Source organism: Primulina huaijiensis, chromosome 14 (assembly GCF_012295235.1).
Source record: "Primulina huaijiensis isolate GDHJ02 chromosome 14, ASM1229523v2, whole genome shotgun sequence".
NCBI classification, from domain to species: domain Eukaryota; kingdom Viridiplantae; phylum Streptophyta; class Magnoliopsida; order Lamiales; family Gesneriaceae; genus Primulina; species Primulina huaijiensis.
In genome coordinates this window covers 12,012,059-12,025,493 of record NC_133319.1, presented here as the reverse complement: position 1 = coordinate 12,025,493, position 13,435 = coordinate 12,012,059, and the positions used below count along the sequence as shown (strand labels likewise).

The 13,435-nt window shown below is 35.5% G+C and overlaps 1 protein-coding gene across 3 annotated transcripts; it reads left to right on the top strand.

Annotated features, from left to right (window-relative positions):
• Window positions 1-3,089: 3,089 nt before the first annotated feature.
• LOC140956964 (uncharacterized) lies at window positions 3,090-13,198 on the top strand. Of its 3 annotated transcripts, XM_073413969.1 has the most exons (14): window positions 3,090-3,282; window positions 3,417-3,774; window positions 5,166-5,346; window positions 5,418-5,467; window positions 6,059-6,151; window positions 6,229-6,317; window positions 8,162-8,240; window positions 8,400-8,482; window positions 9,249-9,327; window positions 9,423-10,131; window positions 11,364-11,447; window positions 11,576-12,284; window positions 12,684-12,860; window positions 12,946-13,198. In XM_073413969.1, the coding sequence occupies exons 1-13, from the start codon at window positions 3,251-3,253 to the stop codon at window positions 12,814-12,816; spliced, it is 2,679 nt and encodes an 892-aa protein (XP_073270070.1). In that variant the 5' UTR covers window positions 3,090-3,250; the 3' UTR covers window positions 12,817-12,860; window positions 12,946-13,198. The 3 variants fall into 3 exon arrangements, with proteins under 3 accessions (XP_073270070.1, XP_073270069.1, XP_073270071.1); XM_073413968.1 differs by having other exon boundaries at window positions 12,684-13,198; XM_073413970.1 differs by having other exon boundaries at window positions 3,091-3,282; window positions 5,169-5,346; window positions 12,684-13,198.
• Window positions 13,199-13,435: the final 237 nt, after the last annotated feature.

Genomic DNA, 13,435 nt, shown 5'->3' with positions numbered 1-13,435 from the left:
TTAGGATGCTATGTGATTGAAAATTGGTTGAAACATGTTAAATTAATAAAGATTACAAGCTGGAATCGTAGGAAGCAAGATAAAGAAAGAGCCGTGGGTTATTTGGGTGGCTTGTTCAAGGTTCAAGGTGGTTTGTGTTGCATGGGGCTTTGGGGCTCGGCCATGTATGGGTGTTGGGTCCTAAGGGTCGTGGGCAGTAGGCTGTTTCGGGAGTTAAGGGCTGGTCAAGGGCTTGGGCTTGGTCAGGAGGGTGCCTAGATGGGTTGGCTCGGGTTTGGCTCAAGGTGGCTCGGGCGTGGCTTGATATTTTGGAAGATGGCTCGGTGTGTTCCTCAAAGGGTCAATTTCAAAAATTATAGAAAAAAAATTGAATCCATGGGTCCACGGGTGTGGCTCATGACTTGGAAGGGTAGAATAAATACTAAAAATGTTATGTTTAAAATTTGGGATCAAAATATTGAGTTTTGGATTTATCGGGATTTTATCGCCGCACGAAACGTTAATTAAAGAATTAATTGAAAACCCTAGTTTTAAGCTTTATAAAATTATTGAAAATTATATTTAAGCTTAAATAATTATTTAGAATAACCTCATGTCATTAAAAGTGAGAAAAAAAATAAATTCGAGAATTTTTACGTCCAGGGCAAAAAAGTCCTTTTACACTTAGAAAAATACGAAGACGCTTGGTAGCGTCCCGAAGGATCATAACGTATGTTAAATGATATTATATGATTTAAAATGATGATTTTGATGATAATATGTATTTTTATGATTTATGATAAAGCTATGCAATTTATATTGTTTAAAATGTTATTTTTGGAAAGCTGTCTTATTTTATGCTTTTTAAAAAGAAAAGAGAAAATATTTTGAGGGATGTGAATTGATTGTGACAAATGATATGATATATGATTTTGTGGAGATGACGTGAGGGCCAAGGCCCCAGATGGAACCCATATTCGGGCCAAGGCCCCAGAGGGACCACGTTCACAGGCCAAGGCCCCAGAGAGACCTCGTCTATGGAAAAAGGCCTCAAAGGGATCCCGAGGATCGTATTTTCATGGTGGAGCCAATTGCCCACCCCCATGGGCCATCTGGAGCTAAGACTGCAGTCGACCAAAAGGATAAAAGCTAGTCACTTTCAAGGATCAAATTTCACCCAAAATGATATATGATTGAAAGCTTATGATAAAAAGGATTTTTATGATATATGATTTATGATGAGGATCAAGGCTATTTTTAAAAATGATTTATTTATGCTTAAAGCTTATTTTAAATAATTTTAAAAGATTTATTTATGCTTAAAGTTACTTCAAAATGATATTTTACTATTTATGATTTAATTATGCTAAAATGATTTTAAATGGTTTATTTATGTTCAAAAGCTATTTTAAATAAAAATATGATATGCATGTGATTGTATATGTATTATTTGATATTCATGTTTAGAACGTGCTGAGTCTTTACACTCACTAGGTTTGTATGATGCAGGCTTTGATGATTTATGGGAGGTGATGACGCTGGAGTGGATCGAGTGCAGCAGTACACACCCGAAGACCGTTATGTTTCCGCACTAACTAGATAGATAAATGATTTAAATATTATTATAAGGATTTTTAGAGATATTTTTATGCTTTGTTTTATTAGTTGATCTTTTCAAAGGTCGATTTAGGAATTTTGGTTAGTCGATGATTTAGGATTTTATTTTATGCACTTGAGATTTAAATTGCTAAATTATTATGATCTATGATTAGGTTAAATTATTTTATGTATAAATTTAGAAATTATGATTTAAGATTGGAAAATTTTTTTTTTAGAGGTCGTTTCAATAATACACCATCTATAGAGAGATTGGAGTGTTTAGAAGGCTTTAATCGGAGGAAAATCAGAATACTTAAACATGATTCAATTGCGGGAGGTAACGCTCGATTTAGCTTCCGTATATTTGTTTATCATGTTTATATATGTTTAAAAAACATGATTGTGTTGGTTTTGAGAAAATCTCTAACATGAAATTGAAAACAAAACGTTTGGAGGAGAACATCCGATGTAGAAGAAAAAGAAAAGCGAGGGAGTAAAATATGATTTTTTGGTTAATTTCTTCCCAATACATACAGGCAACCCAACTTATTGAACACAACTTGGACCTCATGGTGGTGAAAGTGAAAAATGAATTGGATAAATAAACGTTCATACATGTAAACAGGCATGTTGGGCAAATGCCCATGGTGGATATATTTTTGCATCAAAAAATAAAATTAGCCCAATATTTGTAAAACTCAAGGCTAAGAAAAATATTTTTAATCAATACATGAAAAAGCCCATTAGTTTGAATGAAACGGAAAGTGAGCCGACAAAGGAGATCGTGGCCAGTGATCATGGGAGCATAAGAGTGAAAGAAACTCTACATAAACTGAACAAAAGAAAATCAATCGGTAAAAAGGGACACAATTCATATCACACAACTCTTGCAAACTCCCTGCAGAGTTTCATAATTTTAGTTCAATAATATTCTCATTCCAGATTTCAACATCTTCATTTGTATATTTTTATGTTTCTATAAAGTTCTACATGTTTATAAATACAAGATTATGTTGACGATTCATTTAATCAATTTCAACTTTTTTATTTGTTTTTAGTGTATCCAAGTTTAGGAGATCATAACAAATGATCAATTTTAGTATTTATTTCTCTTGAATTAATATATTCAAATTTTTATGATTTTTACATAATTTGGTGCTTTTTGTTTTTGTTTTTTCAAGATATGTATTCAACTATAGAGGTCCTTGGATATATATTAGTACAAACTTTATTTTTACTAGTTTTTTTTTATTCTGGCTGTGGAAAAGATTTGCCCAACATTTAGTAGAACTCAAATATGAATCCTTGGTCAAATATTTTATGATTTAGGATTTTTAAAAAAAATTAAATTTCAAGAATTTATAAGATAATATGTTAAATTTCAAGAAGAAATGTTAAATGTGATCTGTTTGTCATAATAAATAATTAATAGGAAATTAGGCCAAACAAGAAATTTTCTTGAAACTTGAGGGACCGATCTATAATTAATGACCTCCAAGGCAATTCCCAAATCTCCGTTTACCTCTTGTCCCTCGCCCCTTCCCTCTTTCCCCTCAACATTTCATTTCCAATTTCCAATTAAATTTTAAAAAAAAATATATTTAATTTTTCTCCCCGCACAAATAAACGCTACACGGTCAATTAATTTTCCCCGTATTTTCATATTTTTCTTATGGCATTTCATGTTGCTTGCCCAATTACATGGTACCATTCTCTTAATTCCACGGCTCAGCCCACTATTTATTTCTTCTAATTATATAGTTTTACATTCACTAAAGTGTGTTTTTTTGGGTTTTTGTGATGTGGGTTTTTGAGTTTGAATGATACTGTGTTTGCAGTCGGAAGATATGCTTCTGTGCGCTGGGGTTTCCGCGGAGGCTGCAGAGCGAAAAGGGCAAGATCGAGTTTTTGCAGGAGGTTGCTGGGGTTGAGCAGTTCTTGAAGGATCCGTGGCTGATTAAGGCCAGGGAGGATGCGACGATTCAGGTTATGGTGCCCAAGGTGGTTGGTTCCGCCGTTCCGGCGACTCAGCCGCCGCAGCTTCCCGCTGCGATGGGTGTTGGAGGCGGAGACAGCGGGGAGGAGGTGGCTGCAGCTTCAGCGCAGGTGAAGAGGGTGGCGCTGCAGAAACAAGCTACTGCTGCGTCATTGGTGGCAGAGGATTATGCGAGGAGGTTTGAGTCTGGTGATTTGATGGTGAGGGTTTTCAAGTTATGCAATTCATTTTTTTTAACTAAGACCGACATTATTCTTGTGGGTATTTTTCCTGAAAAAAATGTGCATTTATTTATATGGAATATGTAGAGTGTAAATTGTTTACTCTCTTTAGGCAGTTTTGGTTTCAATTATGGGGTGAGTGATGAGTACTTGTTTGTATTGCTAGATTTTTCAGTTAATTTAGTTTGAATTGGATTTTAAGTTCGCAATATGCACATTATGCCACCCGAATTTTTGGATTCGGTAGTTACTTGGATGAAGTTTATGTTTTATATTAAAAATTGTTATATGGGAGTTATTGTGGATACTGTAAAGCATCTTGGTATGTGTTTCAATGCTGGGGCTTAAGTTAATGCGACCAAGGAAATGTTTTCTAACCTTGCAAGTAATTCTTACATGAAAGTTCTGGTTTTATTGCACATGGCTGAGGAAGTCGTTATTTCATTGTGGTAGTAGCTACTGTCATCATTATCATTAGCTGTCGGTTTACGTACTGATCTTATGATTCTTATCTCATATGGACTATCAGTATATTTTTTATTAAGAGCTTATTTTGGAGATTTTACCTGGATGAAGACACTGGCTTTTGTCAGTTGTTTGGGGGTGTCTGTTGCAGAAAACTTATAGCTTTAAGATCGTGTTTTCGTGGCAGAGGTTAAGATTCCTTCCCCTATTGAAGAAAACTTTTTACAAGAAGGCTATACACTTGTTCAATTGCTTACCCTGTAGAATTCCAAATCCAGGCTGAAGGCTGACCACACCTTAGATTTTTTTGTGTTTGGATCCTACTTCAACAGATTGAGTTTTCTGATCTTTATGATCTATAGGTTAAACGAGTAAGCACTCCCAAGGATTTCTTTTATGATACTCAATTGTATGTTCTATGAAATTCGCTATACATTAGCGAAAACCTGCTGGAGATGATGGTGATGAACAATCTGTTTTTTCCTCAGTATGATTCCAGTCTTCGGAATTGGCTTGGCCAGAGTTATTATCTCGACCTGCCATGTGTTAGAACCTGCTTTATACTTGCACAAATTTAATGAGTGTGGCTATTAAAAAATCGGTTAATGTCTTTATTCTCATATGGTTGCATTCCTTTGTATTTTTGCAGAGCTGCTCCTGAATTATGTGTTTGTTTGCTCCTCTTTGATTTGAAATTATTATTTATGCACTATACGGAAGCATGAATCCTTAATCATGTTATAAAGTCGGCAAAGTAGTTGATAATTGTCTGTTTCTTTTTCATCTTGCTTCATAAAATTACATGCCTTTTGGTATTTATGTAAAGATTTTCTGTGAATGCATTTATTATGTTGATTCACGAAGGTAGAAGTTCCGTTGAGATGCTTGTGGACTGATTTTTTTAGCAGACGTCTACGAAACATGCCTCTGGAGAAGAGCAAGGTCAATCGAATGTCAAAGTTATGTGCCGGCTATGCTTTAATGGGGAAAATGAAGGAGGTGAAAGGGCAAGAAAGATGCTATCTTGCAAAACTTGTGGCAAGAAGTATCACAGAAGCTGCATAAAATCTTGGTCTCAAAATAGAGGTAACATTTGTAACTGCGAAAAAGTTACTAAACATGCGTTTGTATCCTTTGCATGAAAGTTTTGATTACAGATCTTTTTCACTGGAGTTCTTGGAGTTGCCCCTCTTGCCGGATATGTGAGGTAAATATCTTTTCTTTGCTATAGAATCACACTTCTAAAATTAATAACTAAGACTTGTTCTTTATCAATACGGGAAAGCATTCTACTATGCTGATGATAATATTCAAGGGAACTCAATGCTAAAAGTGAGTAGAGCCAATTAGTTGTTTTCTTGGAGATTTTAATTCTATTTCAGAAATCAATAACTCAGTATATCATGCAGATAGCTTCTTTAGATATATTGTTTTGGTGCCTCGATGAGTAGCTTATATGTGCTAATATCGTGAGATTGCAATTAGAATACAAGGAGGAACTAGGAAGAGTTACACGACGAGACTGATATCCGGATCATTTTCCTTGAAACCATAAGTTAGACATATTTTTTTGTGGTCCTAAATAATTGAACTATGAAAAAAATGCACCTATTTTGTGGTTAAAGCATTGATATGAAATTTTGATAAATGAGAGAGGGTGCTGTTTTTATTCCTTCTTCTCCTTCATGTGTGCTATTGGATGGCTTATTAGGATCTCGATTTGATTTCTGATTATTTATCGAAGTTGATGAAACATGGTTTAAACATTGTCTTCGCTTCTCATAATTGGCCTCCTTAGGTTTGCCGAAGGACTGGAGATCCAAATAAATTCATGTTTTGTAAAAGGTGTGATGGCGCATACCATTGTTACTGTCAACAACCTCCCCATAAGGTGGGTTGTGAATTCTGTATCCTCATACTCATGTCCAATTTTTTAGTGTCTCATGTATTTTCCTTCTGAGTATGCAGAACGTTGGCCATGGGCCTTATTTGTGCCCAAAGCATACAAAGTGTCATAGCTGTGGTTCTTCTGTTCCAGGAAATGGGCTAAGTGTAAGGTATCAGTCTTCGGCTATATTTTGAAGTTTCTCCTTGTCCTTCATATCCTAGGAGCTTTTGCTGTCTTTATTTGGTTCTCCAAGTTATCCTGTCAAGTACCAGACTTTGTATCATGGACAATCAACTCATTTTGTAATCTGGAATTTTAAAAATTGTTTCTCTGAGTTAGCATCTGTGCAAGGAAGGTTTTTGTGTTTCTAGAGTGGAGTTGCCATCTTAAACAAATTAACATTATATACATTTCGCAGTCGTGGTTTTTCCAGGATTAGTTATGCATCTTAATTGTTTATGGATATAAAAAAAATATGCTTCTGAATCGTTTGTGGATATAAAAAACAATATGCTTCTTAATCGCTTATGGATATAACGAAAAAAATTATTTTCTAGGATAATGAAAAACATTACAATTTTTTTTTCTTTCAAATTTTGAAACTCTTCATGAATTACGTATTGGTTTTCTTGAAAAGTGAGTTGTGGTATTTGAATTTGAACCGAGCAGTATGTTCCTTTTTAGCATGATCTCCCTTGCTTTATTTTATTATTTTTGACTGTATAAATGTGATAAGTTGAGGGTGTTGATTACAATGAGTATCGGAGAAGGCTTCAAGTTCCTAATGTTCTTCAATTTTAGGTTATTATTATGCTCAAATTTGGGTTCTCATATCGTTGTTGCCAATAAAGTTGGTGTCTTGTTTCACTTACAGTTTTTGAGCACTCAGGCACATATGCTTTGTAACCTAGGTCCAAAGCATAAACCGAGGCGCATGTCATATTTAAGTAAGGCTCATGCCTTATTGGTTTGCGACATGCTCAAGCACAATATTATAATATCTAGACGTGTGTAATTGCAAATTATTGAACAATAACAAAACTATGTTTAATTAGTATACAAGACAATATGAAGGGCTATTATGTTGCATTTTACCCTGAATTGACAATCCATTCTGTGAAGTGTGTGCCTCTAAAATGCACCTTAGGCCTTTAAAGTGCACCAAGGCTAGTGCTTGACAGAGATGATGAATATTTGTGCCTCGCATCATGATTTAACTTATGAAAGTAGTTACAGAGGGTGAATAGGGTGTGTGTTAATTAGAAAACCTTCTGTCTCTTTCTGTATGTTTTACTCTTCCTATTTGGAGAACTCATTTAATTGAGGAAGAAAGATAGGTTTGTGAAGAATAATGTTGAATTCGCTTATACAACATAATTAGAATATTTGTTTATATTTTTAATTCTCGAAGTTAAACGGAACTTGTCTTTGGGACAGCTGATTAAATAAGTATTTTGTTAACTTTTTGGTCAACTATCGACAGGACTTTCTAGTTTATCAAGTAAAGCACTTGAATACTTTATTCAAAAAAAGAAAAGAAAAGAAAAAAGAACACTTGAGTACTTTCTGTCTGTTTTGGTGGAGATACTATGTATAAGAACTTTCTGGCTTACTTTTTGCTGGATCTAGTTATATATATTCTCTCTCCATTTTGCCCACTTCCGTGGGTGTGGCTTGTCTATTATTTGGTTAATTGGGGTTTTCCGTAATGATGGTAAATCTTGAACATTCGCTGGAGTTGATTTTGTTGTTTATATACATGATTTACCTTTGTTTCTATAAGTTGAGAATTTTTTATGTAATATTTAATCTAGAGAAATGGAGATAATAAGTGTGTGCATTGCATGCGGCAGCTGTTGTTGTGATAGGCTTATGGAGGACAGGAAGGCAATTTTCTTTATGCTCTATGAATACTTTTGAGGGTGGGGTGGGGTCAACCCCTTTTCTGGGCAGATTTGTTTTTACGATAACGAAATCCGACTATCTCACAATCACAAGACTGAGTTATTGCAGGTGGTTCTTAGGGTATACTTGTTGTGATGCTTGTGGAAGATTGTTTGTGAAGGGTAATTATTGCCCTGTTTGTTTGAAGGTACGACTTAGTGCCCCGACCATTTGTTTTGATTTGATGTGCTCACTCTGTTAGTCAAATTGTACTTGGGAAAGGTTACATCCATGCCTAGCTTGGTGATATACTAAACTTGATTTGAAGCTATAAAGCTTGATAACTTGTTTGTTGTAAAAACTGAAGGTTTATAGGGATTCTGAGTCGACACCTATGGTTTGCTGTGATATCTGTCAACGCTGGGTTCACTGCCCCTGTGATGGGATCAGGTTGGTTCTCTAGTTTTTGTTCATCAAGTTAATCCAATTATGATATCCTCCATATTTTTTCGCAACCTTATCTTATTTACACACTGCAAATCTATGTATATAAATGTAATATAAGTAATTTCAGCAGGCTGATGTATCACATCTCCAAATAATATCTCACCCGTACACAACTTAAGTTTTCACTATTCATAATCCTCAGTAATTCTACAAACTTTTCTACTGAACTGTGAAAAGTGAAAAAAGATGAGAATAAATAAAGTCCTTGCGAGCACTGTAATTCTCTGTTCATTTCTTCCCCCTTTCCCCTAAAAAAAGAGACAAAGAGCACTTTCCACTTTCCTTTTGTCCCTGGCAGTAACAAGTTAGTTCCACCATTCAGCCTACTTTGACCTGCGTCTCTGTCTCTGTTAGGCATTCTATTCACACTCCAAACTTTGATTTTGGCTGGAATGTGCGATCGAAGTTGTGCACTTATATCACCCTACTCTTTCATGGCTTTTTGTAGTTGACCTAAATTACCAGATTGACCTCGCAAGCTTCGCTTGTGTGGTGTTATTTACAAGTCTCCAAATACAATAATGGATGACTTCTCTTGTGATATTGGCCATGGCTTTTCTAGTGATGATTATTTTTAATTTTACTGGTCTTTAAGTTTTTGGTTCTACATGGAACCTGACTATTTTTGTATCATAGGTTGCTCTTTTGATTAGATTAGTTAGCTTTTGATTTATTGTTTTAACTTTTTGTTGGCTGCTATTCCATCCAGCGATGCAAAGTACATGCAATTTCAGGTTGACGGACATCTCCAATATGTGTGCCCTACATGTCGTGGAGAATGCTCCCAGGTGGGCTTTCTTGCATAATTGGTTTCAATATATGCGCAACATGTAAATGCTCCCTCTTTTGCTGATGTTTTCCTCAATGTCTCTCCTCTTACCAGATTAGGAATCTCGAGGAGGCTGTTCAGGAGCTCTGGAGACGAAGAGATGAAGCTGATAAGAATATGATAGCAAGCTCGAGGGCTGATGCTGGGTTGCCAATTCAGGAAGAAATATTTGACATTTCACCCTTTTCAGATGATGAAGACAGTGGATCTGTGGTGTTGAAAAATGAAAATTGCCGTTCATTGAAGTTTTCTCTTAAAGGGATAGGTGATAGTTCGCCAAGAAAGAAAAAAGAACATGGAAAAAAATCTTCAAATAAGAAGTATGGCAAGAAAAAGGGGAATGAAACATTTTTCGTTATTGGAACTGATGCATCCCAGAGGTTTGAGAGACACCAGGATGGTCCATTGTTTGGACGCAGAACTGGTGATAACTACAATGAAGAAATGCAATTTTCTGGTGAACCGGCTGCTGGAGATAAGGCAGCAGGCATATGTTCAGTTAACGAAGCAGCGGTGCCTAATCACAAATACATTGATGAGGTTACAGAAGCCAAAAGAAAGAAGGCATTGAGAACAATAAAAATAAAGAGTAACAAATCTCACGGAGATAGGGAAGGAATTGGAAACAATAGTAATGTGAGTAAGACTGCACAAGGACCCAAGCTTGTTATACATTTGGGTGGACGAAGTAGAAATACATCTAGTCCTCCGGGATCGGAGGTTTCAAATGTTAAGAAGGAAGAAGTTTTGACTTCACCATACGGTATGTCCTATGAGATATTTGTGTGTTTATTTTGCTTTTCTTTCAATTTGAATTGTTAAACTTTGCATGCACATACAATTTATGTGGAATTTAACATATTAGGGATCGAGCTTTGGTAGTGCAGGAAAGCGAATTCTATAGATATTATGTGGAGTATTTACTGATTGTTTTGGGTATTGGAAATTTACTGTGTGTAAGAATATGTAGCTGACGAATACTTGTTTTAGAAGTCCAATTTCTGCTTTGGATTAACGTAATTAAACAGAATTACATGAAATCAAAATTTCAGTCAAAATTCTGGGAATTTGAAATTATCGGAAAAGAACCCTGCTGATGATTGAAATTCAACAGTATATGATGTCCACTTAATTGAAATGTGAGTTTTATCTCAGAGTTGTCAATTTGTCATGTATAATGAATTGGGCTTGATAATGGTGGGAAACTCATAATGGAGAAACTGATTATAGAAAGACTTGAAATTTGAAGTTACAATATATTTTTAGTACACATGGACTTTCCTCCGAACAAGATAAATGCTATCAACATTTAAAAACCTAACAATTCTAATAGGGCAAATGATCGCTAAGAGTGATAATAAATATGGAGTTTACTTGGACTTTTTTGAAGTGTGTATTGTTGCTATTCTCATAACTGGAGTACATCGAATCACCATAGTTAGCTTTGATGGTATCACATTGATGCTTCCCTATCAAATGGTATTGGCCTATATAGGCCCTTGCATAATTTGCGCTTCAGCTTTGTGTTATATCTTGCTGACTTGTTTGCCATAAACATGCCATTCGAGAGGACATGACAGGGAAATTGGGGATATTAGCGAGCAATCTGTATTTTCATTGCCCAAGTATTGCCACCTTTAGTATTGTGGATTTACGAATGGGAAATTCCTCTATATATTGCTGTGAAGAGTTGTTCAGTGCAACATGCAGGAGACAGAATCTTGGTCTTGGATTTGACATGTCGAAACCCATTGGTTCATAGCTATTCCAATTACTTAACACGGATAAACTATTGAAATATATTTGAAAATCCGATGAGAAATTTTATTCTGGTTAGTGGCATTTGGAAATAAACATTAATAGTTTGAGAAAATAGGATATTATAGGGAGAGAATTAACCATACACAAATGGATAAACCATTTAGCTAGTCTCTAACCTATTGATTTTTACTTTATGATCATTCATTTACTAAGCCATGTTTCTCATAAATACAGTGGGCACCGAGGATATTATTCAACAGAAACATCATGAGTACATTAACAGTCCTGATAATGCAGTTGAATCTGGGGATAAAAAAGGTGCTACTCTTTAGTTTAAGAAATGTTGTCCTCTACACTTTCTTCGTTTATTCTCATCCTTTTTATCTCGCAGTACCGTGTCTACATTTTTTTTTGCAAATTAAACATTTATGTCTTGTGAGATGCAGGACATATTAGCCACACTGATCAAATGAAAGGTTCCAAGTTACGAGAAAAAGAGGGTAACTTGATTAAGATCAAGAATACCAATTCAAAAGCTTCCGACGTTAGCTCTAAACTTACTGGAGGCAAATTCAGTCATGAGGATGAACCTGTTTCTCTAAAGAATTCACATTCAGTACTGGGAAAAAGAAGCATTGAAGATGGTGCATCTACAAGGAGTGGTTCTGATGTCCTAGTTAGCCAGAGGAACAAATATTCTTCAATGAAGTACGCAGAGGATAGGCCTACTGTTTCTGGGGACTTGGACGATGGCAATAGTAGCATTCCATCAAATTCAGAGGCATCAGCGAATGATCACAAGCCTTTTTTGAAGTTTAAAATTCCGAACAATTCAAACAAAGGAAATCAAAATGTTCCCGATAATTTGAATCAGGGATTAAGCCGAAAAGAGAGATCCGATTGGAGAGTCCATGTGGGACAGATGGTAATCCAAACTCCCTCTCCTTTGCCTCTTCCTGGAAAGGAAGAGATAACTTATACGCGTGGTCAAAGGTCAAAACGGCGTAGACCAGTACCAGGTGACGAAGATACGTCACAATGGCATGAAGACAACACTATGAAGGAGTTCACTGATGCAAACTGGGTATTGCAGAAATTGGGAAAAGATGCTGCTGGTAAAAGAGTTGAGATTCATCAGCCGTCCAATGACTCCTGGTGAGTTTCTTCTTCTTCATAAAACAGTACGCATACGTGTATATGGTATACAAGGTAAAAGAAAATGAATTCTATAATGTTTCCTGGGAATTTAATGGTAAGAAATGACCGATGCACTTGTTAAATTTTTAAGCTTTTCATTTTGTGGCTGTAGACATTCGACACAATTTAAGATTATTATATTAGTACCCCACCACCACCACACCAAACATAAAAATTACCAATTGTTAAAAATGAATTATGATCACAATCCCGAGCCAGGTACCGAATAGATGGTTTGGTGCACACTGTACAAGTTTCAAGTAATTGATGTTTTGTCCATGTATCAGAGGCTTCATCTCTTTCTGGGATTTTAGTGTAGATCCAATGCTTGAGTTATCCCATTCTCTTTTCTTTCAGGCATAGGGGAACAGTGTTAGAAGTCTTAGAGGGTACATCAACGGTCTCCATAGCACTTGATGATGGAAAGCCCAAGAATTTCGAACTTGGGAAGCAAGGAATCCGTTTTGTTTCTCAGAAGCAGAAGCGTTAGACTTCGCTCGTTTTACGCAAATGTATGCCTCCCAAAGATGACAGGTGAAAGATTTTATGGTAACTCGAAGGTCTAAATTGTTTTGTGCTGGAGCTTATACGAGGCAATTGTATTGTATGGTATCTGAAGCCACGAGATGGAGGGAGCTTTGGTTTTACTCCATCAAGTTGTCCCTTTCATCTCAGTGCCGCCAATTCTTGCTGAACTACATCCATTCGGAGGAATAGGGTGCTTTTGACATGATTTTGCTCTCATTTTCTTTAGGAATAGGAGTTGAAGTCATGTTTTAGACTACAGTAGTTTATATGGCTGCATTTGCACCTAACATCAATACTATCAATATTCAGCTTGTGTTCAATTAAATGAATTCTTCATCATGCAACTATCCATAATTAAGATGTTCAGTTATAGAGAGAGAAAATTAAAATTTTATAAGCCTCTCTATATTATTACTGCAAATAAATTCCACTATATTTTCCACTGATCATATGATATTTTGTGATATTCACTTAAAAATGTCATTTTTTTACTGTTAAAAATAAAAAATTATGATAAAAAGCAAAAATCTCAAACTCATAAAATATATCAAAATACACACTTTATAAAAAAAAATTTCTAC